Raw genomic sequence first — 27986 nt, 5'->3', positions numbered from 1 at the left:
CTTCTTGGATTACAGTGTCATCATTAATATTTCATATCAAGTTTTATAGAGGGAAATGTTGTATCCTCTTTAAATTATGAAAAATACCTTCCTTAATGACTATGGTACGAAACCGAACGATAGAAGGGCCTCCTTCGCCTTACCCCATTTCCGCGGCACGAGGTCTCTGGGCCGCTTATCGCCACCACTTTTTGAGCAGATGCTGATACTGATTTCTGCCAGTCACAGAATGGCTCAAGATATATTAATAAAATTAGGAGAGTCCACTCCATAGCAGAAGAGTTGATATAATTATTTGTCAAAAAATTAGGTTGTGCCTGAGGTACTTTAACAGACAACGTCTGCTACAGGCACAATGTATTGTCATTTTCTTGAACCTATATTCATAGGGTGCTGCCTGATAGCACCGAAAACTTGCACATCATGTACAGGACATCAAGGCAAGCAACTTTCCGCAGTCACTATTTGCTCGTCTAATTCTTCTTTCGATGTTACAAGCAATCAAAATATGGCATCTTCTGTCCTTAATGTATGTAATCCCATTGTAAGCTTCATAGTTGCAAATGTCATTTATTTTTACTGCCGTTTAAAATTCTGAGAGCAATATATAAGATGCTATGGAAACGATATTAAGGAAACAGTCAAGGTTAAGACTTTACTTTTCCTTTATAAAATAGATATCATAACACACACACCTATGTTGCTTTCTTATTTGTGTATGCGAGCAAGAAAATTTTACGAAATGTACTTTTATTTGTATAAAATTTGAAATCGAGGGGGCAATTGCTCCTCTGTGCCCCCTGCAAGTGCCCTTAGCCGTCTGGAAGAAAAATGCAAGAAACACTTGAAACTAATTCCATCTTGAGTATCCATTTGTCCTGCTATTCTTCGATTCTGCTAGTCATGTTTCTTTACCTCAATGTTTACCCCCCCCCCCCCCAGATTGGACTCCGTCCAAGATTGGGGGGACAATGCTCCTGGCACCCTGTGGTTGCAGCACTGTTTGTGAGTGCCTCTTCATAAATTTCACGTCATCACTCATTGTCACGATTAGCTAGATGTGGCAGAAAAGCAACGATAAGTAACAAAAATAAAATACCCACTCCCTCTCTCTATGACATGAATCGCTATTACCAAAAGGTAGACTTGGGAAACAAAAAAATATGCAGTTCAAACTTCATAGCATCACATCCAAGAAAAACATCCGAACACATTAAGCACCTTTAATACAAGACTAGTCAAAATGTCACTACCGTTCTAGATACTGAAAATTGCGAAATCTTTTCCCGAAGTCTGAATCTGGAAGGGAATTTTTTCCCCCAATCCTGATACGACATTATATGGAATCCCACACACCTTCATAAATCACAAAATCAATAAATGTCTTTGTTATGTTTCTAGAGTAATACAGGATATAATTGTAAAGATTAATGAGAATTCCAGGTAGGAATGTGTTCTGTATTTTTCACAGGGGGGCAACAAACTCTCAGGGGGCAGTTGCCCCCCCTCTAGCTATGGACCTGTAGCTAAACTGTCAATGTTGAAGCTAATTATAAAAAAATCCCTTATCAGCAGGGAAGAATAAACGAATAGTACCAACAACATCCGAGTATAGTCATATTGTTTAAGAAACATCTCCACCTGAGTCCTGCTTGTCGTGGATGTCACATGATTAGCTTAAACTACAACCTTGGTGACAATGAAGTTCGACCAGAAAGGAATACGTGATTAAATGCACAGAGGCATGGGCGGTGGAATGGGTGACCCGCAGAAGTGACGCATGTGTGTCAGAGGAGGCGTGTGAGCAGGCAAGAATCGTGATCCCAGCATGTTGCACCCAAGGTAACGTAAAGAACGAAAACGGGGAACTATACGCGTGACATTGAACTTCGACCAGGCACCAGACCCATACGGAAATTCCAGATAGTGGCGCATTCGACGGAAGCATGACGTCACGGACACGATAAGGGAGTCCGCCGTATATAAGCGCGTGCTGTGCACCGAGGAACCGCAGTGCATCATCACCATGGCCAGGGGCAAACCTATTGACAACACCGTGAGGAGAAGAGTGGTGGAGTTGCAACGGGATGGACTCAGTGAACGGGAAATAGGGCGCCAACTGAACTTACCCAAGTCAACCGTCCACTGCATCATCAAACACCACCAAAATACGGGTACTACAGAGCCAGGTATAGCTCGACCACAAGGAAAAAAACCTTCCGTCCAAAGCGTTCGCGCAACTTCCCTGCCGTTATCAGTGTTCGGGGCAGTGTTGCCAGGTCAGATTTGAAAAATTCTGGAGATTGTTCCTTGGAAACCAGAAGTTCTGCTACAAAATCCGATGATCTAATAGAAGCGGATGAACGACGTTCTTGGGGGGGAAGGGCGGCATAGGTGTGCGCACTGGGGGGGGGGGCAAGGGGGAGTGGCGCGCATTGTTTACGGTGTAAACGTCACAGATACTTTTGTAACAATGGTGCTAAACCCAGCACCCTCTGTTTGGCGAAAATATACCGAAGATCTCCATTTCAGGAGTGGACATGTTTCAAACAAAAGAAAGTAAACTGCCCGAAGGAACCGACCAACATCTTTCATCTCTTCCGCATTTTCCGATTAGATGGTGCATGGAAAACACCCTCAAATTTGCCCTTTCTCAGCATCGACACAAGGGGTTGGGATGCCTCTATTATCGCGAGGAATTTTTATGACAGGAAATGGTAGAAAGTTGTGTTCACAGATGAAGCTAACGTGCCGCCTTTCGTTGTCAGCGATTTTCCACAATCTTTCAAGTCGAATGCTAACAATAACAAATCAATTTGCCTTCTGCTGGTGTTCGGTGTACAGCTATCGATAGGGGTGGGCACGCGTCCTGCACCATAATGAAAAAATGCATTACGTATGTGAAATATATTTGGTGAATTAGACAGCATGTCTTTCTCAATAATTCAAGATAGCAACGCTTATGCTAGGGTGCCACCCATCCTCCCCATCTGCTAGAAATACACACACACACCCACAAACACATATATGTATAACATAATTTGCCCACGCTACGAAGTCAGTGTTTCTACCTAGTAAGGCAAGGACGTTTTTCACTGTGTCTGTGTCACTTCATCCATTTCATTAGTTTTTCATTCATCCATATTGTCGTACTTACCCGTAGAGGCACAAAAGCGACGTAAAATAACTAAAATAGAAATATAGTTTAGGGTGCGATAAAATACAGCCATCTAAAAATAGTAATGTAGTAAAAGTAATAAAATAATTTCCTAGCACAATTGAGTAGCGTTTGACATAATTTCACAGTTCAAACAGCACTTTTCACGGCTGAGTGGAGTTCCACTCCACATCTCCCCTCCATGTTCAAGTAAAGATGAGCAGGAAACGTGTTTTTGAGCTGGCTGTCGGAGGTGCCATAGCAATAGTTTATTATGGAATCCTACCGAGAAATCAATAGGTCTGGCAACACTGACGTTGGCGACTCTGAAGGCTCCTTTCTCCTGTCTTTTTCCCCCACCCGCCAGCGCGATGGGGTCTGCGCAGGTTTCTTTCCTTGTGGTTCCACTATAATGTCCCCGGTCGAAAAAGCCTGCTGAGCGTGCGTGACCTACGGATATTTAGGCGCTATATCCAGACCAACAATCATGTTTCTGTGGCAGAATTACGACTGTGGACTCGAGAACGCTTTCACATTGAAGTGTCAAGCAGAACCATTCGCCGTTACCTACAGCGATGCGGTTACCGAGTGTACAAGGCGAAACGTAAACCCTTCCTTTCCATGTTGAACAAAGGCAATCGACTACGGTGGGCACGAATGTACTGGGGATGGACATTTCGGAAGTGGAACAGGGTTTTGTGGACGGACGAATCCATTTTCAATGTTGTGTACGGAAAAATACGGAAAACAGTCATTTGTCGGAAGGAGGAACAGAATGAAGCCAAATGTTATGCACGTCGGGTACAGAAACCTGCGTCAGTGATGGTATGGGGATGCATGACGGCATCTGGGGTTGGCCCACTACGCGTCAGTGATGGTATGGGGATGCATGACGGCATCTGGGGTTGGCCCACTACACGTCTGTGAGGGCATTGTGAATGCACACGCCTATACACGCATACTGGAGCGGCATCTTCCCACAGTGCGAAGGCACCTGTTCCACAGGCGGCGTCTCATCTTTCAACACGACAATGCCAGGCCTCATACAGCGCGGCTGACAAGAGAATGGTTGACTCGCCATCACGTGCGAACTCTGCCATGGCCAACATCGAGTCCCGACCTCTCGCCCATTGAGAATGTGTGGCGTGTTCTTAAGCGACGTGTGCAACAGAGGGGACCCACGACAGTGGCTGCTCTTATCGCCTGCCTGCAGGAGGAATGGCACCGCATCGATGTGGAATACCTTGAATGACTCGTCCGCAGCATGCCCGACGCATTGCCACAGTTATTCGCCGACGGGGCGGCATCACACCATGGTAAACAGGATCCCCTCTAACAGTGGTCGAACTTTAATGTCACTTGTAGATGGACGAAAATATTTTATTTTGTGTGGACACCATACATTGCTGCGTTGCAGCGGAAATTAATGTTTTCCTTTGTTCCATGTAGCCTGCTGAATAAAATATGTTCAGCATATGCATGTGTTCTCCTTCTTTCACAACGCACTCCTATATTTGTGACTGGTCGAACTTCATTGTCACTAAGGTTGTAATTAAATTAAACCCTTTAACGCTTTGTCTTGAATTAAGTGTTCTTTTTGATAACGGTATCAATTTATGAATAAACTTGAGTTCAATTTTTTTTTTTTAAAGTAAATGTTCTTCATTTTCACAATTAACAGACTTTTGAAACCGTGTGTAGATATTGATGGTGCAAAATGTCAGGTAGGGTGACCAACTTTCGGCCATAAATTTGAGTGAGATTTCCAACTTTCGGCATTGAATTTACGGAAGATTTAGTCGCAATAAATGTTTGCTCATTTTTAGCGACGCGGCGTCACTCCGGCAAATGTTTATGGAATGGATAATAGCTATTAAATTACATGAAAGATTAATTTACATTTTATATGATATACAGATGAAAATAAAGAATAAAAATTTCCAAATTTATATGTTTCTTAGTCTTAACCCATATATTTTTGTCCACTGCTGCTGCAGAACGGAGCATCAATCAACTGCACGATATGACGTCATTTCCGCCCGTCAAAGCTTAAACGTGCAAGATCTTGCAGTCGACTTGAAGTTTTGTTTGGCTCACCGAACTCGAAATAAGTTGAAATTTCGCGATCTTGGTTATTAATGAACTATACGGGAATAATAGAATGTCAATACGGGAGCCGGTAGGATAAATAATAATAATAATAGTTCTAATACGGGAAATCCCGGGTAATACGGGAGAGTTGGTCACCGTAGGCACGAGTAAGGTTGCTGGAGCCATCGAACCAATCAAGAAGGTCCTCATATACTGGACGAAAGCTTGTGGAGGTCCTCAGCATGTTTTACGACGTTAAAGGGCCCACAGTCACAAAGATGAAATCTCTTGTTTATACCATTTTAACCTAGGTTGGAAATATTTATCCTAGGCTACTGTAGGAACGCTTACAAACCAGCACGTGGTATGATGTGCTAATGGAAATAAAAATGAGTAGGTAAATCAAGACTTACCGCCTTTACCTCCCGATCCACGCAGGAGGTAACCGCTGTACTTGTTGGAGTCCGGCATTTCGATTTCGTTTGGATGATTCTTGTAGTACGAGGCCGTCTTCCCCCTTTGGTCGGTGACGGCTGGTTCAGCACCAGCCTGCTCCAGGATTTTCCACAGGCCTTGAGGATCAGGACTTGCTCCGCAGTAGTGCAGTGGCGTTCTTCCTTGCTGTTGTACAAACAAGTTACTATTGTTAGCCTAATGTTTACGTGAGCGTTGTATCTCGTGCGTTTCATTCTGTCAAACGTACTTATACACTTAACATGAAACTAATGCTTTTGCTGATGTAGATGTATTCACTTCGTCTATGTGTGGGTTGCATTAGGTCTACTCGTTGATAGCTTAGTGGCTAACGCTGTCGCCTTGCAATCAAGAAGCCCCGGGTTCGATTCCCTATGAATGTACATTTTTCAGTGGTTCTGATCCTACTTCAAACTGTAGTTCCTGTTTCGATTAGTCTATTTGAGCATACTGTGGAATTAAAACGAATTTTATTAAATTTTATGTCGTTTGTCCTACCTGCCTAGGTTAATCGAATCAATGAGGATGAAAGCTGATCTATGAAATAGATTAGTTAACAAGTACAAAGAAATATCCATTCGAACGTAAGATCACTGATTTCGTAGAACGTTGTGTTTACTACTCCACCACAAAGGCTGGCTTTGGCCTTCGTTAAAGATGGAGGAAATAATAATTTGACATCCTGATATTGTAATCTATATTGTTGTCATTACTGTTTGAGCAAATTATTTAACATCACAAATATTGTATGTTTAGTGTGGGGCGTCGAGCCCATGGTACCTCATCTATGCAGAAGTATAAATACTAAAATTATGGCTTTAAATATAACTCAATTACAAATAACGAATTATCTAATAAGTTTTAAGACCACTGTGATTGATTGCCGGACCCTGTGGCCGAGTTGTTAGCTCATCGCGCTGCAACGCTAGGGGTCCCGGGTTCGAATCCCGCTCGGGCTTGGTTGTTTGTGAATGTCCATTCATCAATTTCATCATTTCATCACTCATCCCCATCTTCGCAAATTAGCCAAGAGGCACAAAACGCGAAGTAAAATAAACTAAATCAATCAATCAATCACTTTATTTTACTTCGCTTATTGTGCCACTTTTGGCTAATTTTCGAAGATAGGGATGAGTGGCAATGTAATGAAATTGATGAATGGACACTCGCAAACATCCATGCCCAGGCCGGGATTCGAACCCGGACCCTGGCGTCGTAGCTTGATGTGCTAACCACTCCGCCATGGGGGCCGGCTTTAAGACCACTGTGATAATGTGAAATATCCGTAAAGTAAACGCGTTCTATTGGGGCAGTATGCTATAAATTAGCTATATTATCCAGTTGTGAACATTATGCCTCAATAGTACGATACGCCCGAATTAAATAAACAAGAATTGTAGTTTCTGTTTCGATTAGTCTATCTGAGCAAAATCTGTAAAATGCAGTATTTGTATAGTATTTGTTACAGTGGATTTCAATCTCCTTACCATGTGCTCTTTGTTTTGTAATGCATAAAGTAGAATTAGAACCACTGAGAAAAGTGCATCCATTGGGATTCGCACCCGGGGCTTCTTGATTGCAAGGCGACAGCGTTAGTTACTAAGCTATCGGGGAGTAGACCTAATATAACAGGGTGGCTACTCACCGGGAATTCCTTGAATTCCGGGAATTCTGCGTGAATTATTGGCTCCGGGAATTATGCGTAAATTCTGCTTGGATTTTTCTCCGTAGACGTTAAAAATTGCAACTTTTAATACTTATTGAATTTATGCATATTGATAAATACCCTGAGGCGAGATTTTCACAGTTGAGTTTTTATTTTTATCGAGGAAGGAAAATAATGTTGTGTGAAAAATAAAACAGAATTCTCTGGATCTGTTTACTTCGTTACTGTCCTTTGTAGAGCAATCTGACAGACGGAAGATTATTGCAAGATAAGATTTCTTGAAGATGACTTGGTAGATTTGAGTTTGAAATTCTTACACAATAAACAATTTTTCGCAGGTTAGAATATATACCATAACATTTGTGTGACTTGTGTTTGCAGATGTATTTTGAGTCTTGAGTATGTGAAATGGCAATTATAAACTAAGGACCTCAAATTAAATGTTTTAAATATTCCGTTTAATTAAATTAAATTAGAATTTTTGGATACATTGGAATCACACAGCCACTTCATATTGTTACTATATTTGTGTGTGCATATCAGTGGCGCAACCACAGTGGGGCAGGGGGCATTGCCCCCCAACCTTGAATGGAAATCAATTCTAAGGAGGGCAAGGGGGCAAACATTGATGGCACAGAGGAGCAATTATCCTCCTCGATTTCAAATGTTATGCAAATAAAAATACATTTTATAAAAATTTTCCGCTCGCTTGGCTCGCAATGCCTTCTTTTCTTAGTCTCGTGACTAAGTCCAGAGCCGCAGTAGCTAGGCAACGGCGGGAGTCGACCCTGGCCGTCAAACAATCTTAATGATGAAAGTTGTAAAAGAGAAAATGCCATGGCGCCTCGTGAAATTATTTGCGCCCTATTAAATCAATATTGTTTTCAGTTTGCAAAAACATGGATTGAAAATTTTCTTGTCCGCTTCACTCGCAATATGATTGCTGTAATGCACTGTAAATTACCAGAGAGAGAAATAAGACTTCCCTTAATGGATTTTGTCTTAAATGCATGAACAATTGTTAGGAGGAAAAGGAGCGTGCACATTTGGGAGACAATTTATATAATTTTTGCTGTTGGTTTGTTTGAGGTAGATGAATTGATTATGTAATGAATATATATAATAGACCTATATGTTGTATATATATATATATATATATATATGTATGTATGTATATATATATATATACATACACATACTATGTATTAAGGAAACTTTGAATACGTACACAATTTAGTGTTTGCATGTATTTTCTTATTTTACATCACTCCATTTTGAATATGTATAAAACATATGTTATACATGAAAGTTATACATGTTATATGTACAAAAATAATAATATTCGGAATGCATTTATCATGCATTTTCTGCCATTCAAAAATATAGTTTGTGTACTTGTTTTCCATTATTAATGAATGTGAAATTGAACTTTTTTTTAAATGTTTAAAATTGTTTGTTCCACCGATTGGTTGATTTGGATTCATTTGGTGTTTTAAGTCCACTTTATGCACAGTAAGCCTAATCGGGACTGGATCTACAGTTTAAAGTTGGATCCGAACCACTATGTGCCTCCACCGGGAATCGAACTCGGGACCCCTTGATTACAAGGCGAGCTTTAACACGGACTTTTACCCCCTTTATGTGTAATTTACGAGGATGATAACGTATTTGACACTACCACCACTGGGTCATTTCACGTCAATTCATCCAGCCTATGTCACCCACCATCCCCGATTTTGATGAAATTCGGTATACTTATAGAATTTTTAATGCTGATTACAAAAATTACAATTGTTTTTAGATTGGTCAAGGGGTTCAGAAGTTACGCGCTTTTTAAAATCTCCGTGTACGCCACTTGCGACTCCACTTTTAATGACACGCATTAGGTTATAAATGATAGTATTTTCCCTCAGGTTTGCCGTAGAAACTTCAAGTTTCTTTTCTTTTGTTCAAAATAGTGTAAACTTTCATTTTAATAAGGTTTCAGATGATTGTATTAATAACCATGTATTTTTATGTATAGTTTCATGTATTTTTTTAGAAGAAAAAATTACTAACTTCAAGAGCGAATTTCGTGCAATGCCCTCCCTTCAATTTCCCCCCAATTTTATATGTAGGTAGCTCAAAGTGTGCACTAATAGCATCAAATGACATTAAAAGTTAATCTTGTTAAAAATGCTTATGTATTTAGAACAAAGCCTGAAGTACAATATGTTTTAAGGTATAATATTCAAAATTTCTGTTCACTATGTGTGAAGGTAAACATAGGCGTAACCTGGCGGAGAAAGGGAAGCATTTGACCCCTCTAAAATTTATAGATTAATTAAAATTTGACAGTTAAATATATATTGTGAACCTTCTGGCACTTGAGGAACAAGCAAATATAGAGTAATAATTGTGATTTTTGAAATGTATTTAGCAAATAATCTTGGACACTATTTTTATGGGATGGAAAACTTTGTGATTCTTTCAACCCAAAGATAGTACTAATAATACTTACACTATTGCACTCTATGCATTGCCAAAGTTTCATGTAGGATTGTGCCCTTTACATTTTAGAAGAATATTTTGATCATTTCGAACACTCTAAAGTATTTGACTTATCACTAAGTACATACAGTATATCCTTCCATTTGTGTTGTTAGCCTAATGTCCACTGGACACAGAATATTTTGTGGCCAGAGTAGGAAGTTGATGGACCAAGTGGATGCAAGAATTTAATTGCTGCATTTCCTTTTTTCCCCATGGACTTTTGAAGCAATCTTACAAACAAGTTTTAGTCACACACACAAGCTACTACATAACTGTTTAGAGTTGGAATTCAGAAAGAAACTTATTCACAACAGTCAAACCACACAGTTACACAAAACTTATTTCATCAGCCCTTATTATTGTTGCATTGACTGTTAAACAACTAGTGTTTCGAAGTAACTGGTTGCAAGTAACAGTTACTTTTTTTTAGGAATTGCTGGCCTGGCAAGGAAGCTTGCTTTGTTGCATGCTGACTTTAGAACATCCACGCTTTACTTCAATTCATTTTTAATTACATGTGAAAACTTCAGTGTTTTTGGTGGTCTGCTGCGTTCGTTTGGAATGTGGTTCTCAAGCTAGGAAAATGTCATTGTCAAAGGAGTGGACCTTGTTGATCTTGGAATGGAGGAGAAAGAAATAGGTGCAAGTGGAATCAATGACACCATATTCAATATACCGTGGTTAGCATACTAATGATTTCTTAATTAAAATCGTTCAAGCAAAGCTGACTCTGTGTTCCATCATTTATTTGCAGTAGTAATGTAAATATATGAAGGCATATTATGTACTAGAAACATAAATAAAATACTCAAGTCTTCATGATCATTGATTTTGTGTAATTTTTTCACAAATCAATGATCATTAACTGTAAGTTACTTTCACAGTAATTGTAAAGTAACTCATAATTACTTTCAAAGTACCAGTAAGTGTAACTGAGTTAGTTTTTAAATGAGTAACTAACTCGGTTACTTGTAAAACATGATTAATAAGAAATTTATGCCTTAAATACTATTTCTAATTGGTACATCATTGCCGCACTTGTTTTAACTGTTCCAACTAGCCCGTCACAAGAGTTTCTATGGTATATGGCAAAATCTCCATGGAAAAACTTCAATCAGCACAAACGTGTATTATTAATTCTAACTTCATATTACGTATCCCCGTGAAGAGTAGCCAAAAAATAACTTCCATATTGAGATAAAATGCACAAAAAGAATATTCTCGAAGATAATTTGCTAAACTTGGGAATGCTAATAATGATGATTATATTTCTTAAAAAAATGAAGACAGTTGAAACTGACTTAGATACAGAGGAACCTCGATTTTATGTTATTCAGGCGATCAAGCTGAAAAAAACTTAGAATGCGAGAAAAAGTAAAACGGAGGAAAATTTCTTAGGAATTTGCTATGTTGGGACCACCAAGATTGAATATAGAATGTACGACAATGTAACATCAAGGGACTTGAAATCGGGGTTCCGCTGCAATTACTACTTGTAAATTTAATTTAATTTATGAATATTGGAGGGGGCAAATGCGTCCCTTTGTCCCGGCCAGGTTACGCCTATGCTTACCTTCACACATAGTGAACAGAAATTTTGAATATTATACCTTAAAACATATTGTACTTCAGGCTTTGTGCTAAATACGAGTGCATAAGCATTTTTAATAAGATTAACTTTTAATGTCATTTGATGCAAATGATTTTTTTATCACCTTGTCTCTGAACCGCCCATCCCAATTTTTCCATCAGGCATTAGTACACACTGAGCTACCTACATATACAATTGGGGGGAAATTGAAGGGAGGGCATTGCACGAAATTAGCTCTTGCAGTTAGTCATTTATTTTTCTAAAAAATACATGAAACTATACATAAAATACATGGTTATTAATACAATCATCTGAAACCTTATTTAAATGAAAGCTTACATTATTTTGAACAAAAGAAAATAAACTTGAAGTTTCTACGGCAACCCTGAGGGAAGATACCATCATTTATAACCTAATGCGTGCCATTGAAAGTGGAGCCGCAAGTGGCGTACACGGAGATTTTAAAAAGCGCGTAACTTCTGAACCCCTTGACCAATCTAAAAAAATATTGTTTTTGTAATCAGCATTAAAAATTCTATAAGTATACCGAATTTCATCAAAATCGGGGTTGGTGGGTGACATTTTCACAAAATTCTGGATGATTTGACATGGAATGACCCCACTATTATTACTATTATTATTATTATTATTAATAATAATAATAATAGACATAATAATGCCATTTTTATTATTGTTATTGGTATGTTTATCCTGGTACTTGCCCCTAGACAAAAGTTCGTGGTTGCGCCTCTGGTGCATATGTGTGGATGTTGAGAGACGGTAATACGCAAGGATGAAATAGAGAAAACATCTGCTTGTGGCCTTGAATTTTTTGAAAATTTGCCTTGAAAACCGAGAATTATACTTGAATTTTATCATGGTTCTAGAGTTGCCACCCTGTATAAGCTACACATGGACGAAGTGAGTACGTCTGCACCAGCAAAAACAATTTTTTCTATTGTCTTTCATATTCGATGTCATTCTGATAGTTAAATTTTGGTCGGTTCTGCACCAGGATTTGCTCCGCAGTAGTGTAGTTGCATTTCTGCCACTTTGGGCTAATCGCAGCGATGAGGATGAACGGTGACAAGATGAAGTGGATGGACGACAGAACATAAGCCTCACTGTCTGAGAGTTACAGGAATGTACTACACAAGTTCATCTAAATATTAATAGGATATAAGATACGAAGTTATATTTTTCCAAACTGACAATTAAAATATTAAATGTGTAGAATTATTTTTTGGATATCGAATGACTTCCATTTTTTAAATTTATTTATGCTGCTTGGAGTAACTGCGTGATTAATTGTTAGTGCTGAGAAGTGGTCCTTGGAAGCTCCCATTGGCTTCTTTGCAAGGTCATTGGTTTATGGTACAATGGGAGACACCTGGGGAAATGATTTTTACTTAAGAGCATCTTTCTCCTTCTTCCTTCCTCTTTCCAGTCTCTTTATGTTCTCTCCCTTTCTGTTGGTTCTTCGATTTTCTTCCACCCATTAATCAACGTGATCCAGTGACTGGCACTTTTTGTGCCCATGCAGTGAAAGGATTCTTGTACAATGGTTCACGTTCTCTCCATGGCCCCCTTTCCCTCCAGATAGATGAAAATGAAGTTCTTATACTATGCTTCTCAAGTTTATTTGTTCGTTTCATGTATACCCTAGTGATAGGGTTCCAACAAATGACCATTTGTTTTTCTGATTGGTTGAATGTGTGTTCTTTCCAAGAGCACTCGGGTGACAACATTTCTTCTTGACGTGCAGAATTGAAATGTAATTGGCATCCAGGATGATCATGTTGGATGCATCCCTCTAGTTGTCTGTTTTCTTCAGTAGTTCTTCTTTTCATACAACTTCACTTTTATCATAGGCATGGAAAACTTTTACTGCTCAGAAGTTGCTGCTATTACTTGTTTATTCTCCTCTGCTGATAAGGGATTCAGTTTCGTATTATTAGCTTCAACATTGACAGTTTAGCTATTGTAATTGATTCGACATGTTCAAACAATTTTCATTGCCTTGTAATCAAGGGCGGGTTCGAACCTGGTGGAGGCACATAGTGGTTCGGATCCCACTTTAAACCGTAGGTCCAGTCCCGATTAGCCTTACTGTGCATAAAGTGGACTTAAAACACCAAATCAATCAATGAAACAATTTTGGATGTAAGAAAACTTTTTTTTTCATTTTCAATATGCACGATATGTAAGTTTTTACAATGTGAGTAAATGTACATGCCTCTGTGTTCTCTATTGGGTGGATTTTGCCTGCCGAAACATAAGAAGTTTATATTGATTAGTCTGCGTGCACTCGAACCTCCCGGAGAGCCTAGTGGCCAACGCTCAGTTCCCACTCCCACTTAACTTATTCGTTGCACATCGTTATTTTGAAAGAATCATTCACTGCATTAACTTACATGTACATTATGCTTATAACTTGTTCTCTTTAAACTTTCTGTGCGGTTGTTCAGTGGCTATAAAGCTGGCAAGAGCCATCAGATTTGGATTATTCCACCGTTCTTTCAGTCGCATTATTATTATTATTATTATTATTATTATTATTATTATTATTTGCAACTTTTAATTATCTAACGGGGAGTCGGACATTTCGGTACCGGACATTTTCGTGCCAGGAGATTTTGGTGCCTCGACATTTTTGTTCCAGGATAATTTGGAACCAGGACATTTTGGTCTTTTTGGTAATTTTGCCTAACGAGTTCGCTGAATTGTACTTCTCGAGGAAGAATATCTAGGAACCGCCAAATCGTCGTATGATTAGCAGGAAAATATTCCTTCTTCTTGCATAGTGTTCTTTTAATCGTTTCATTGGCTTCATTCATCTTCAGCAGGCTCCAAAAGTCTTCCTAAAATTTGTTGCGTCCTTTCTTGCATCTTGCTTGAAATGGTATTCATTTCACTGTATAGTGATCCGACATTTAGTCTACAAATGTTTGGTACAGTGATTTTTCATCCATGTTGGAAGGTGATGATAAATTTTAACAAATGTTTTTTTAACTTTTTGGGAAGAGCAGGTCTGTTATACTGTTTCTGAGGAAGTTTTTAGACTAGCCATACTCTTTTAATCTGTTGTGTATGTCCTGTGCAGGTGCCTTTACAAACTTGCACTTTTAACTTTTCTAAGGGCCTCTTTACACCTCTTTTTTAACATTATGATAAGGATTTTAGGTGAGGGGATAATTTCCTAGTACACTTCGAAGGTTGCAAAATGGCCATACGCACCCAAAAAAATTAACTTATCCTCCTCATCATCAGCATGTTCGTTCAAATTTCACAACTTCGTCATTTACAGTGTGTACTGCTTCTTCAGAGTTTTCTTTAAGTATGAAAATCCGTCATGAATTATGAGAGTTATTCACTAAGGAAGCCACTTTCTATGTGATGATGAAGTAACGTACATCCATAATTATAGTCACTGAAAAGGGAAAGTGAATGTCAGAGGTCAGAGATGAAAGGGTGTGTAAAGGCATCAAAATTACGTAGCACCAAGATGTACAGGCTCAAATGTTATGCGCGTGCTGATTTACTCGATCATTACGTGTCAGCTTTTTTTGACCTCTGGGAAAGTCTATTTGGTTTCAGCGTTTGTTATTGTGAGAGGCATCTATGGAAACCGCAAACCAATCAATGTCAAGGCTTGCATGATGGTCAAGTTCGCTCGCGACTTTGCTATGGAGAATATCGAAGCGGCAAAGAAAGGACCAAGTTAAATTATAGTAGTTGTATTTTCTATGTGCAAAATCTATTTTCACGCATTGCTCAGTTTTTTGTATGGGGAGAGGAGGTGCAAAGCCGATAACGCCGACACTGATACCGATGTCAACAATATGTAAGCCTCCCCGATGGTATGGTGGTTACATCTTCGCCCTGAAATAAAGGGGTCCCGGGTTCGATGCCCGGTGGATCTATCTAGGAATTCGGGTCCCAGTTTAAACTGTAGGTCCAGTTTAGTCTTTTTTCTTAAATAAATAAATGTATAGAGAGGTATCAAAAAATGTGCGCTTAAAACTCAACAAAATGAACAGTCAAGTTCAAAGATACATGTACCCAAATTGTTAATGGCCACATTCATTCACATTGTTCTGTGCAGCGCGAGGTTCCAGAATTAAAACAAAGTACAAAGTTTGACACCATCAGTACAATTCTACTTTGTGTAAGAGTACAGGATGTAAAAGTAATGTGACTGAAAATGACATGGACAAATTATCCCGCGAATCTCTGAACTTGACTGTACCTACGACGATGCAATACGGGAAGAATAAAACTAAATTCTACTGTAGCATGTAACACGTAATTTTCATTCATATTTGCGAACTCAGGAGGCCAGTGATCAAATTCTTGAATTATAAAAGACTTCCACACACACACACACAACCACAATCGTGACGTTGTGATGGCATTGCGCGTGTCAATGTTACCGCTTCTTGGAGAGTGTTATTCAGGTCTCTTGAGATCGATTGGTTTTCGTGTTTACTGGTTGTCAAGGGAACAGTAAAATAGTTGCTTATTTCCTCCCCTTCCATCATACTTCTCGCTGACACAAGTGGCAATAAATCAACTTGATGACGTAGGTGAGATGTTCACGTATTCACAGAACCTATCTTGAATATCTGTTTACGAATGGGAGAATTGAAATGTGTGTGTGTGTCAGCGTCTTTTTTTATTAGTAGTAGATCTTAATATTGTGGTACTAATTTGTTTCTACCTTCTGCGTTGTTACGAAAAGATGTTTCCTTCTTTCTAATGGAAAGGGAAGTCAAGTGTGTTAAGTTTGCATTTTCTTTTCATTTCGTTCCATGTGGTAGATCTGACGAACCAGGTTCTAGAGTTACGTTGGACCAAAATATCTGGTTCGGGAGGATAAATCCTTATGATGATCTCACGAATAAGTATTATTTGTGGTACATTTTACTGCACAATGTTATTAAAAAAGGGCCGTTACATAATTACCTTTCTATCTTCGCGGTTAGCCAGAAGTGGCAGAAAAGCGAAGTAAAATAAACCAAATCAATCAATCAATAACTACCTTTGCATAGTACTAGAAATTTGCGATGAACCGATGTAAAAATAGAAATGTCTCAAGCAGTGGCGTATGCTAAGTCTAAGAACTGGCCTACCTCACTATGACACCTGGTCCTAGGCTATGGAGGAAGGGAGAAGACTAATAGGCTCATTCTTGACATCTTCAAGGAAGCCACATTACCATCCCAGCGGTAGTCAGGTTGCAAACTTATAAAAAGACAGGTTGCCAACTTTTAAGAATTCATGTTGCCAACTCCTAAGAATTCAGGTTGCCAACTTCTAAGAATTCAGATTGCCAATTTCAGAATCGCCTTTATCTTCTTTTTTTAAATCAAGTTAATTCACTGTTTCTAATTGATTTTTCTTCAGTATTTTACTTTCTAGGCTCTAGGCTTCGCAGATAGCCTAGTAGCCTGTAATATACGCTCCTGGTCTCAAGACGAAACTGAATGCTTCGTTCATACTCTTAAAGTATGTAACCAGCTTGCAAATAACAGTTAGTTTTCTTAACTTATTACTTTTTGAAATTAGTAACATGGCTCGGTTACTGTATGCAAGTAACTAGTAACGAAAGCGTTACTTTTATAGTTACGTTTGAATACACGTGGATGGAAATTATGGGAAACTCGTTGTAATATAATTAAGCCTTGTTTCCATATTAAAACCAATAAGTTGCTGACCAAGGCAGTTTATTAAGATAAAAACACTTAACACGTAACGTTTCGACCCTGTATCAGGGTCTTCCTCAGACGAAGAACTAAACTAAAATGATGAAATATACTATACACAGAAAGATTACATACACATAGCAGGGTCACAAGCCACACAACAACAAATCAAGTTGACAGTCCTTATCTAGGAATATTTCTCCAAAGGAATTAAACATATCACCTCCTGACAGTTGTTGACTAATTGGTCTACTACACTGACAGGTGATTGGCAGGTCAAGATTAGCAAGAGTCTAGAACCACCTGCTTACCAACCCCCACCCCTCCTGCCTTTTTGGTTATGGATGAATACCTCCTCCTCTGGTCTTCTTCTTTTCTGTTTATGTAATCTTTCTGTGTATAGTATATTTCATCATTTTAGTTTAGTTCTTCGTCTGAGGAAGACCCTGATACAGGGTCGAAACGTTACGTGTTAAGTGTTTTTATCTTAATAAACTGCCTTGGTCAGCAACTTATTGGTTTTAATATGGGAAACTCGCATGGGTGAGTTCATAACTGTTTTATTCGCCCAAATTTCCACTAAATTTGTCCCAAGTGTCTTTATTTTATGAAACATAGGACGTAACATTCTGTCAATCATCCTGAACATGTCGCAGCTCGTTGGCTGAACAGCGAATAGCTTGTCCAGTATAATATTTACCTTCATAAACATTTCCAAGGTTTTACGTGCCAATGAACTTAATTTCATCTTTCGTCGTTTCACTCCTAATAACAAGCTGTTCATAAGAATAATACTACACGTAGAATAAGATTCGCCTTCCTCGAACTCAAATGCTTTGTGAGACGCTGCATTTATAGGTATATTTTCATACCACTGAGTGCACTGGTAAAATACACAGAAGGCAAAGAGGTCCATTACAGAAATCTCTTTATTTCGCAATTTCATATTCATCAAAAACTTGGTTAGGACTTATCATTCCACATAGAAAACCACTTTCTTGCAGCAAATAACGTTTCTCGGTGTCGCTGCTTTTGCGAAAAGTCTAAGTCCCTAGTTATATATTAAGTACGTAGAATAAAGTAATTAAAAACGTAACTTTACAAAGAGACGAAGGTATCAGGTGGATTATTTCTTAGGAAAAAGTAAACTTTACAAAACTAGGATACAAAAATTATAACAAAATGGCAGTTTCTTGCAACAAATGTAGAAGTCCATTTATAGAAATATCGGATAGGTATTTTTGTAACCGAGTTACTTACGTGATCCTTGAGGTTAACAGCTTGGGGATGTTGGTTGGCCAGCCACTCAACAATGTCTTTGTGTCCGTAGTAAACAGACTTATGTAGCAGCCCAACGCCTGATTGGTCCTTCGAGAGCGCCAGTTTCTTGTTGTCCATTAAAGCTTGAATGTCGGCCAGCTGTCCCTTCAGCACTGCTTCGTGGAGCATATCAATCCTGTTCTGGAAAATAACAATAAAACATTAATGGATCTACGTCTGTTGCCAGTTCAATATTTCATCCCATTGGAGTTTGAGGACCCGATGTCCTAAAATATGCAACTCATCTTCCTTTCTGTATAATTTGATCTATATTTATTCTCAATTCTCGCAGGTGTACGAAATGCCACAGATCTTTTTTCTTAAATCTTAGCAATGGTTGAACGAACTTCAGCATGGCTTCATAAATATTACTGTTCATATCTTGAACTCCTATTCTACTTTCATTCTCGAACAACACTACTTCATTTTTGTTGTTATTTAGTCTGCTTTCCTTCGCATAGTACGGTATCATGACTAGGGAGTCGATTTTTGCCTAGTTGCATTAAAACATAGACTCTTAAAGTTTTGAATTCGTTGCATATTCTTTCGAGCCTGATAGTGCATATACTGTCAGATTAAAGAAAAAATTAGATACTCGAGTTTGGACTCCAATTAATAATCAACCAGTGGACCTACATAAAAACGAGTTACATCAAAATTTTGCTTATTGAATTCTGCGTTCGTTTATAACAATCTTTTTTTTTTTCGGGTATGCCATATATTTTTTATCGTCGTGAAAATAGTTTTGCAAACGATCGCTATCTTTGAAATTATATAAATCAAAAACTGCTTCTCCGATCGTGATGAAATTTTAGTATGGTGCAGGCACAAATGTTTAAACACAAATCTTAATTTTCAGATTTTTTATAATTTGTCAAAAAACCGTTATCATCAATTTTGCGAAACAACGTTTTCTTCGTTTTGGGTAGTCCTACAAATACAATATTGGTCTTGTTTTGAAGCTCTTTGCATCTGTTACTAAAATCCATTATTGTAGTCAATTCACATTGACAAACCGATTTTATACAGATTTTTATTCAGTGAAGTAAAGATGTATTGTGAAACGTGGCAATACCGCAAGCACCGACTCGCCAGTGCCAGCCCGCAGTTTCTACAGATCAACGGGCATAGCTGTGTGCTGTGTTGCCACGTTCCGCGTACGGCTTTACTCCGCTGAATAAAAATCTCTATAAAATCGGTTTGTCATGTGAATTGACAACAATAATTGATTTTAGTAACAGATGCAAAGAGCTTCAAAACAATACCAATATTGTATTTGTAGGACTACCCAAAACGAAGAAAACGTTGTTTCGCAAAATTGATGATAACGATTTTTTGACAAATTATAAAAATCTAAAAAATAAGATTTGTGTTTAAAACCTTTGTGCCTGCACCATACTAATATCTCATCATAATCGGACAACCCGTTTTTGATTTATAGAATTTCAAAAAAAGTTATTGTTTGCAAAACTAAAGAAAAAAACGGCCCTTGTTTGTTCTCACGACGATAAAAAAATATGGCACACCCGAAAAAAAAGATTGTTATAAACGAACGCAGAATTCAATAAGCTAAATTTTGATGTAACCTAGTTTTTTCGTAGGTCTACTGGTTAATTTTTAATTGCAGTGTAAACTCGAGTATCTGTAATGTTTAATCCGATAGTAAGTGCCCATTGTAAGGTTTTGTGCCTATTTTGCATAATCTTGCCTAAAATGACCCCTCTTTTTTTTTTATTGCTTATTCTCAGTTTCTCTCGCTCTCAGTATACTGAAGAAGGAGCACATCAGTTTCATCTAATCATCATTAATCATCGCAGTCACTATTACCCAAAAGTAACGCAAAAGTAAAATAAAAAATACAGTGGAAGTTAATAAGTGTGCAAATGGCCAAGAGCATTAGTAGCAAGTTCATTTTCACTGCCTTTTTTGCCATGGCGCCTATTGAAGAACCTATTTTCACTCATTTTGATGCTTTTTTGAATGCCCATTTTGTAGTGCTTGGTGGCCGATTTTCGATCTCGCCACAGAAGTTTCCGGGTTCGAGTTTACGCCTGGGCATGTGTGTTTTTTTGTGACTGTCCCTTCATCATTTTCAACTATACTGCTCACATTTCCGGCTGGCGGCTGGGAAACAACGAATCAGCGATCTGTTGAATTCTCTTCGACTGACATCGGGCATTTTCGAGTCACAAGGTACCGAAACTTGCTGGCGGTACGAAACGAATGAGCGTCAGATACACAGCATGTTGCCAACAGGAGAGAGAGAGAGAGAGTTGATCAGCGCTGTTATTCGATGAAAGATGTACAGTACACAAAAACACCCAAACAGTGTACAAACAAGCTAATAAATACAACTGACAAAACAGACGTACGCTTGGCAACGTGGTAACGGGAGAGAGATGTTGCCCCTACAGGTTTTACTTCGCAATTAAGGTTGGGAGCCACACATCCCCGAAGACGATTGGTGGACAGATATAGCTATGTAGGTCAGCCGGCAGTTGGGCCCGCGAAGAGTATAATCACCACTCATCCTGCCGATATCCATGCCAGAGTGGCTAGCACAGCGCGATACAGTGCCAGGGGTTCACATCCTCGTCTGGGAATGAATGTTCTTTCTTATTGTCCCTTCATTAATTTCTTCACTCATCCTCATCGTCACGATTAGCCAAAAGTAGCAGAAAATCGACACTAAATTACAAAAATAACTAAAATCATCATTCATCCTCATCGTCTCGATTAGCTGAAAGTGGCAGAAAAGCGACGATAAATAATCGTCACATTCCTCCATTTTTAAAATGTTCTTTTTGTATGAACGGAATTAATTTTTGTGCTCCTTATCCAATTCTTTCGTATAGAATAAATTGAGAAAGAATATACATAAAAATACAATATTAACCGTCCGTGACGAAGGCTTGACGCAAACAAAATTTAATGCTATCTTCAATATATTATAAGGTTTCCGCAAAATATGTCAGATGATAAGAAAGGATTGAACTCCGAACAGATCTCCAAGTTTCACGTGAGCCCGATCTTCGGTTACGTTAAACCCCTACGAGCGTCAGAATACGTGATTATCGTGTCGTGTATGGTTCTCCTTGAAAGACGTCCATTCAAGGTTTAGGTCTGTATCTTCTTTCCTAGTATGTGATTTGCCTTGCGGGTGGTCGCTCCCCCGTATGTTTTATTAGTGAGGGCGGTCGATGATTGAGCCAGAACACTTGTGACTTATCGAGGTCACGGCCACCTGTCACTTCTTTCTTGGTCTGTTCAGCTTACGGAGGTGCTTTAGAAGTTTTAAGGGGGGGGGGGGGGTTACGTATCAGAAAATTACCGAGTTGTTTCCATCAGCGGGTTTTCGGAAGTTGATGAAAATTAATATTATTTTCGAAACCTTGAAGAGGACGGTAAAAAGAGCGGAGGTCCATTTCTCTACGGTTAGAACTTTATTCCAACTCGGGAATCTCTGGAGCAAGAAAGCGAGTGGGCGGAGCGAAGCAGTACGTGAACGATTCTGCAAAGGTTTGGAACTGCAGCCCCCCCCCGCCCCTTACACGCAATCCCGTTCCCTCTCACACGCTCATTGGTCGAGCACTACTTCCGCAGAGACTTGCATTGGTTCGCTCGCTCCAGAGATTCCCGCAACAGAGTATAGAAAACCTTTTTATTTAAATATTTTTGAGCCGATTTTTGGTTTATTTGTCAATTTGGCAGTTATTGCACTTTCTTAATATTTCGTGACAATTTTCCTCCTACGCGTGTTTCGTGTATTTAATCTCACATGTGTTTTTCTCAAAATTCTTGAACCGAAAGATCAATTTTTACTCAGGGTGAGAGAGAGAGAGAGAGAGAGAGAGTGAGAGAGAGAGAGAGAGAGAGAGAGAGAGGCAGAGGCAGAGAGGCGTGGGGAGAGGACATCAGATCACAGATAACAATACATAGAACAAGGAATCGAAGACTAACATTGTAGGCATCTGTAAATGAAAAGTACGAAACATTTACTTGTTTTTTTAAACCTTGGCTTCAATAGTGTAAGGGAACTGTGATGGTCCAGTCGGCAGGACGTCTGACTGCCAAGCGGAAGACCCGGGTTCGACTCCCGACATGGCTGATCTAAGGTGAAAACATTCAAGTCGCACGCATACTTAAGAAAGTGGAATAAGATACTCAATCTTCGTAGGTTACACGAACAGTAGATGACTGTAGGGTTGCTCGAAAGAAAGAAATTGGAAAACAACTCTCGATGTTACATTCTATCTTTGCATTATGCACTCTGTGTACTCTACCCCGTTTTCACTGAATATGAAAATTTAATCCGACGATGAACTAGATGAAGGAGCAGAAAACATATACAGATCAATATTTAATTTGCCCTTGGATTCGATGTGCGAAGTGAGGATGCTGTAATTTGACTACGTGTTTCTGTATCGGGAGAGAGGAATCAGATGTTTTTAGATCAGTTGAATAATTCCTTGTAACTTAATTTCTTATAGTTTTATTTTTTGTTATTTTCTTGACTTTAATGCGCTCTTGGTGCTTGTGAAAATGAATGTATTGCGTGTCAGCCACGTATAGGACTGTATTTCGGAGAGTGGGGAGGAGGGGTCCGATCCAAGTGCCTCACAATTAATAACAATATTTAGTACTAATGTTAAAATAGGTAAATTAATAATAATAATTGTTGTTGTTACTGCATGAACATATAAAAAGAAGCATGTATTCGTTATCTGGCTTATGCGTAGTCAAGATCACTAACATTTGCATAAAAATAGCTTTCCTACCAAAGAAATTAATGTCCAAAAAATACTAATGGATTTGAATAACAAGAAGGTTGCTAGCTCCATCCGACGAAAAGTAAAGTCCCTGATCATTCTTTTTATATGTATTATTGTTAGTAGTGGTGCACATAAATTTTCACAGGCACTGTTCACGCAAAGCTGTATATTCACACTCTAATCTTGTGTAAGTTTTGCGGAAATAAATCAACTTCGTATTATACAACAGCAACAAGTATTTTGCTTATTTCATTTTGGACTTTGTTAGTCTTTCGGGGTGGGGTTCCGGACCCTCCTGCTCCCCTTTTAACCACGTTATTGATTCATGTTTATGTAAGCAATTTTGAAATTAGAAATATTTCTTAGGTTCTTTATGGATAGCTTGCAATTTTCAAATTTGAGTGGAATTTCTTGTTTGGATGTTCATATTTTTCCTTTTGAGAGGCCTCCCCGATGGATCAGTGGTAGCGTCGCCGTTCTGTAATCAAGAGGTCCCGGGTTCGATACCCGGTGGAGGCAGGCACATAGTGCTTCGGATCCCACTTTAAATTGTAGGTTCAATCCTATTAGCCTTACTGTGTATAAAGTGGACTTAAATCACGAAATCGATCAATTTTCCTTTTGAAAATGCGAAACAAGGTTGGCGTATGCCAGTGCAGTTTTACGCATGACGACAAAAGCAAATACCATGTTATTATTTCCCACAAATATACCATTCCTCTGGGACATAAATCAGCTCGAAATGAAGCCAAACCTCATATTAACCTATATAAACTCCTCTGAATGAGGTCATGTGTGACGGTTTCGCCTGGCAAAATCATATATACACAGTAAAAACTTTGTTATCTGTACTTAATGTGTAATCGAATATCCTGCTCCCATTCAAGAGCACGAGTTGTACTTAATTTTTCGTACGCTAGAATCTATACACGCGTACTTTTAATTTAAGTGAAATAAGTGAAGAGCTTCTATAATACACTCGAGACTTACCATGTACTGAGGAACTGTTTTGATGAAAGCGCGAACTTTAGGATCCGTCGAATGTTCACCAACCAGCTTGTGTCCCTGTCCTTCAAGTATCACTTGTTCCAGTTTCTCTACATCTCCTATTCTCAACCATTGCCGTATATTACTTGGGTTCATCTGAAGAACTGGAATAAAATAAAGCAGATTACACGGTAATGTTTAAGGTATCACGAATGGCACTGTATGGATATTTCTGTTGGAATATTATGAATACATAAATACAAGTGGAGTCGTAAAATTATTCTTACACTACCTCGCTACTGAAGCTGCCTTATATGTATTAATATATCGAACCCCTCACATTAAGACAGAGCGGCTACCCTGTTTAATTTCTATCTTTGGTGCTCAGATTTAGATAGATTCAATTCCGTTCTAAAATTCTTGTTGGCCATTGTAATCCAGTCCCTGGCCATAAGACCCGCAGAAATTTTGAGGTGGGCGAGTTTTCTCTTCTGATCCTGTTAGGGCATGCCTAAAGAAAGGAAAAAAATCTTGGGTAGACATCTGGCATACCGGACCTAAGATTTCTAGGGGCCCATAAATTCAAGATGGCCACCGATTCACCACGCACCAACAAATGAAATCCATCATAACTCCTTTAAAATTGTTTTTTTGACAATTTTGCATAGAGACATATTTTGTTCAGAATTGAAAACGGAACAAAAATTATTCTTACAGTTTTTTTTTCATATCTTGCACTGTTATGGAAAGAATTCCGTACCCATTTCTGCAAGGATTCTAAGCAATATTTTACACTTTACTCGACATTCCGGCATATAAAGGGCACTAACTTTTGGACACTACTGTAGTTACAAAAATTATAATAATATATTTTCACTTGCTATTTATTAACAGATAATACCTCTGGAAAAATTTGATAAACAAACTCTAAATCAGGATATGGACAGTATTTTATGCTCAGAACCTCCGGGGAGGCCATCTTGCATTCTCGACTCCATGTACCTTCTCTTGACACATTGTCCAGCAAAACACCTAGTATTATACTTATGATTGCATGCCTCATAATGAAGGCATCCTCCATACACATGTCTTCCCTTCATTCAAAACCCAACAAAACCTACAAATGGTCAAAATTACTTCTGAATGAGATAAGGAGACATGGTCGATTTTCTTTGTTAATGTCTTCAGAGGCAGCCATCTTTGATGTATAACGTCACACAGGTCATGCGCCACAATAGTAGACATCAACAAAGTACGAGCAACACAGGCAGTAATTTGTTTGCCCTTTATATTCCGGAATGTCAAGTAAAGTGTAAAATATTGCTTAGAATCTTTGCAGAAATGGGTACAGAATTCTTGCACTGGATATATCTCCATAACAGTGCAAGATATGAAAAAAACTGTAATAATAATTTTTGTTCCGTTTTCAATTCTGACCAAAATATGACTGTATGCAAAATTGTCAAAAACCAATTTTAAAGGAGTTATGATGGATTTCATTTGTTGGTGCGTGGTAAATCGGTGGCCGTCTTGAATTTATGGGCTCCTAGAAATCTTAGACCCGGTATGCCAGATGTCTACCCAAGATTTTTTCCTTTCTTTAGGCATGCCCTAACAGGATCAGAAGAGAAAACTCGTCCACATCAAAAATTTCTGCGGGTCTTATGACCAGGGACTGAACTATTGTTTATTGCCGAAGAGCTCATCCTTCTGAAACACCTACCCCCGTGGCGGAGTGGTGGAGTGGTTAACACATCGCGCCACGACGCCAGGGGTCCTGGGTTCGAATTCTGGCCTGGGCATGCATGTTTGTGAGTGTCCATTCATCAATTTCATCATATCATCACTCATTCCCATTTTCGCAAATTAGCCAAAAGTGACACAAAACGCGAAGTAAAATAAGGCAAATCAAATCAAATCCAAATCAAATCATCCTTAAATGAAATCCTTAAATGCTCACACTCCTCTTGAGAGAGACAAACTGGCAGCACAGACCGTATATTTCTGCAATTGCAACATCAGAAATGATCGCCTTCTCCAGGAAATTGACTTTCGCGTGCCGCCTCGCACCACCTGAAGAACTCCAACTTTTCGCTAACATCTCTGCGTAAAGTCCGGAAGGAGAATATCCTATGATTTAATAAAATGTGCAACGAAATTATCTTGACCGGTCATTCCACGTGTGAGCCAAATCGTGAGATGCATAAACATGTTGATATTTGCGTGAAAATTTCAAAGACGAGACTGTCGGTGCCACACGAGAGACCAGTATTCGATTCCCGGGGTGGATGATTTCGGGTGGAAATTTTCCGACAATGTCCCTACATAAAGTGGCTCTGGAAATCACCAAGCACCAAATCAATGGATACCTGGGGCCAACCCTTGGGTTAAAAAACAGGCTGAGAACTAGTGCTGCTCATATCTCCTCCATTATTGTGAAGATCGAAGGGTTCCACTTCCACACTCTATGCGTCTTCATGACACGGCAGGTGTGCCCACAGGGAGGTTTTCCGTAATGTAATATAAAATTAGTAGTGGTACTTGTGCTATTATAAACCCGAGAAAGGAAGAGTTCTCATCCAGCAGAATTGTCTACACTTAAACCTAGCTCAACATGCCCATATGAGCTTCTTGCTCTAGTGTGGAACCCCCTCTAATCCAAGAATTTTGTAAAAAAGCTCTCATGGATTCCATGAGAAAGGAAGAGCCCCTCAGATTGATGTGCCTATACTTACAAAAAGGTACTTCTGTGAGATTGTTGTCCATAAACTTGTCAAAAATATGCCCCTCTTAATGCCCACACTTAAAACTAGGCCACACACACACATACACACTCATACACACACATATTTACTTCCAATTTAAGTTTAATTGGACCTCATCCTCAATCCAATATTAAAACAATGCAATATGCAGAGCTCCTCTAGAATTGCTCCGTGACCCTCTCATTTCTTACATCATAAACATATGATTTTTCTCCTATGAGAATAACACTACATATGGTGTCATCAGGTAAAGCCTCATGAAATTCACAGATAATTTTAATGTTTGTTCTGTCATTCACCACAACCTGTTTTCTTTTTGAAGTGTTAATTACAAACATGGGTCTCTGTGCTTTGAATTCATCTGGTGTGTAGTACATATCCGTATTGCCTGTAGTGACACGCTTGAAGGAAGAAAAAGCTTCATATAATTTAAGAAAATCATCCTTGGACATGTCTAAATTGTAATTCTCTCTAGGAAAGACCTCATTTCTGCCATTTTTAAGATATATGTTCTTGATGTTGCAGTTATCAAATTTGCTTGAATTTTTTCCCTGATTGTTGTGTCTTCCAGTCTGAAACAGTACCACTACAAAATCAGGCATGTCATATTGAATACTGGAGAATGAATTTGTAGCATCAAACTCATAATATGTAGCAGATGCAGGCTTCTGTACACATTGATATGTATAAAATTGTAGAGGAATTTGCGGATTTTTTATTATATCAGCTTTGTATTTAAGACCATAACTGGCTTCATACTCAACAACAGGGATTCTTAGCTCCATGGTCTGAATAATGCATTTGCCTGCATCTGGTAGGGTATTAGGCAGAGCTTCTCCTGTAGAATTTATTGTACTGTACCTCATCAAAGCATTGTTATCATTTGCAGCTCTTCTAAATGTGATTCTTAAACCACCCTTCCACAT

General features: G+C 38.7%; 2 protein-coding genes across 6 annotated transcripts in view; one reads left to right on the top strand and one right to left on the bottom strand.

Moving 5' to 3' along the window:
• LOC145986463 (uncharacterized) overlaps nucleotides 1-27986 on the top strand; it is a 199620-nt gene that overhangs the window by 72320 nt on the left and 99314 nt on the right. The window lies entirely within an intron of this gene.
• LOC145986462 (uncharacterized) overlaps nucleotides 1-27986 on the bottom strand; it is a 120030-nt gene that overhangs the window by 50655 nt on the left and 41389 nt on the right. For all 3 annotated transcript variants that reach the window (XM_083120500.1, XM_083120501.1, XM_083120499.1), the window contains exons 2-4: nucleotides 24299-24459; nucleotides 18477-18677; nucleotides 5662-5869 (exon numbers count right to left, since the gene is read on the bottom strand). In XM_083120500.1, coding sequence (XP_082976626.1) covers nucleotides 5662-5869; nucleotides 18477-18677; nucleotides 24299-24459 — 570 coding nt within the window. The remainder of the gene's footprint in view (nucleotides 1-5661; nucleotides 5870-18476; nucleotides 18678-24298; nucleotides 24460-27986) is intronic.

Source organism: Lepisma saccharinum, chromosome 4, assembly GCF_977018435.1.
Source record: "Lepisma saccharinum chromosome 4, izLepSacc3.1, whole genome shotgun sequence".
Taxonomy (NCBI): domain Eukaryota; kingdom Metazoa; phylum Arthropoda; class Insecta; order Zygentoma; family Lepismatidae; genus Lepisma; species Lepisma saccharinum.
Note: the sequence above shows the minus strand (reverse complement) of the source record. Positions and strands in the feature narration are given on the sequence as shown.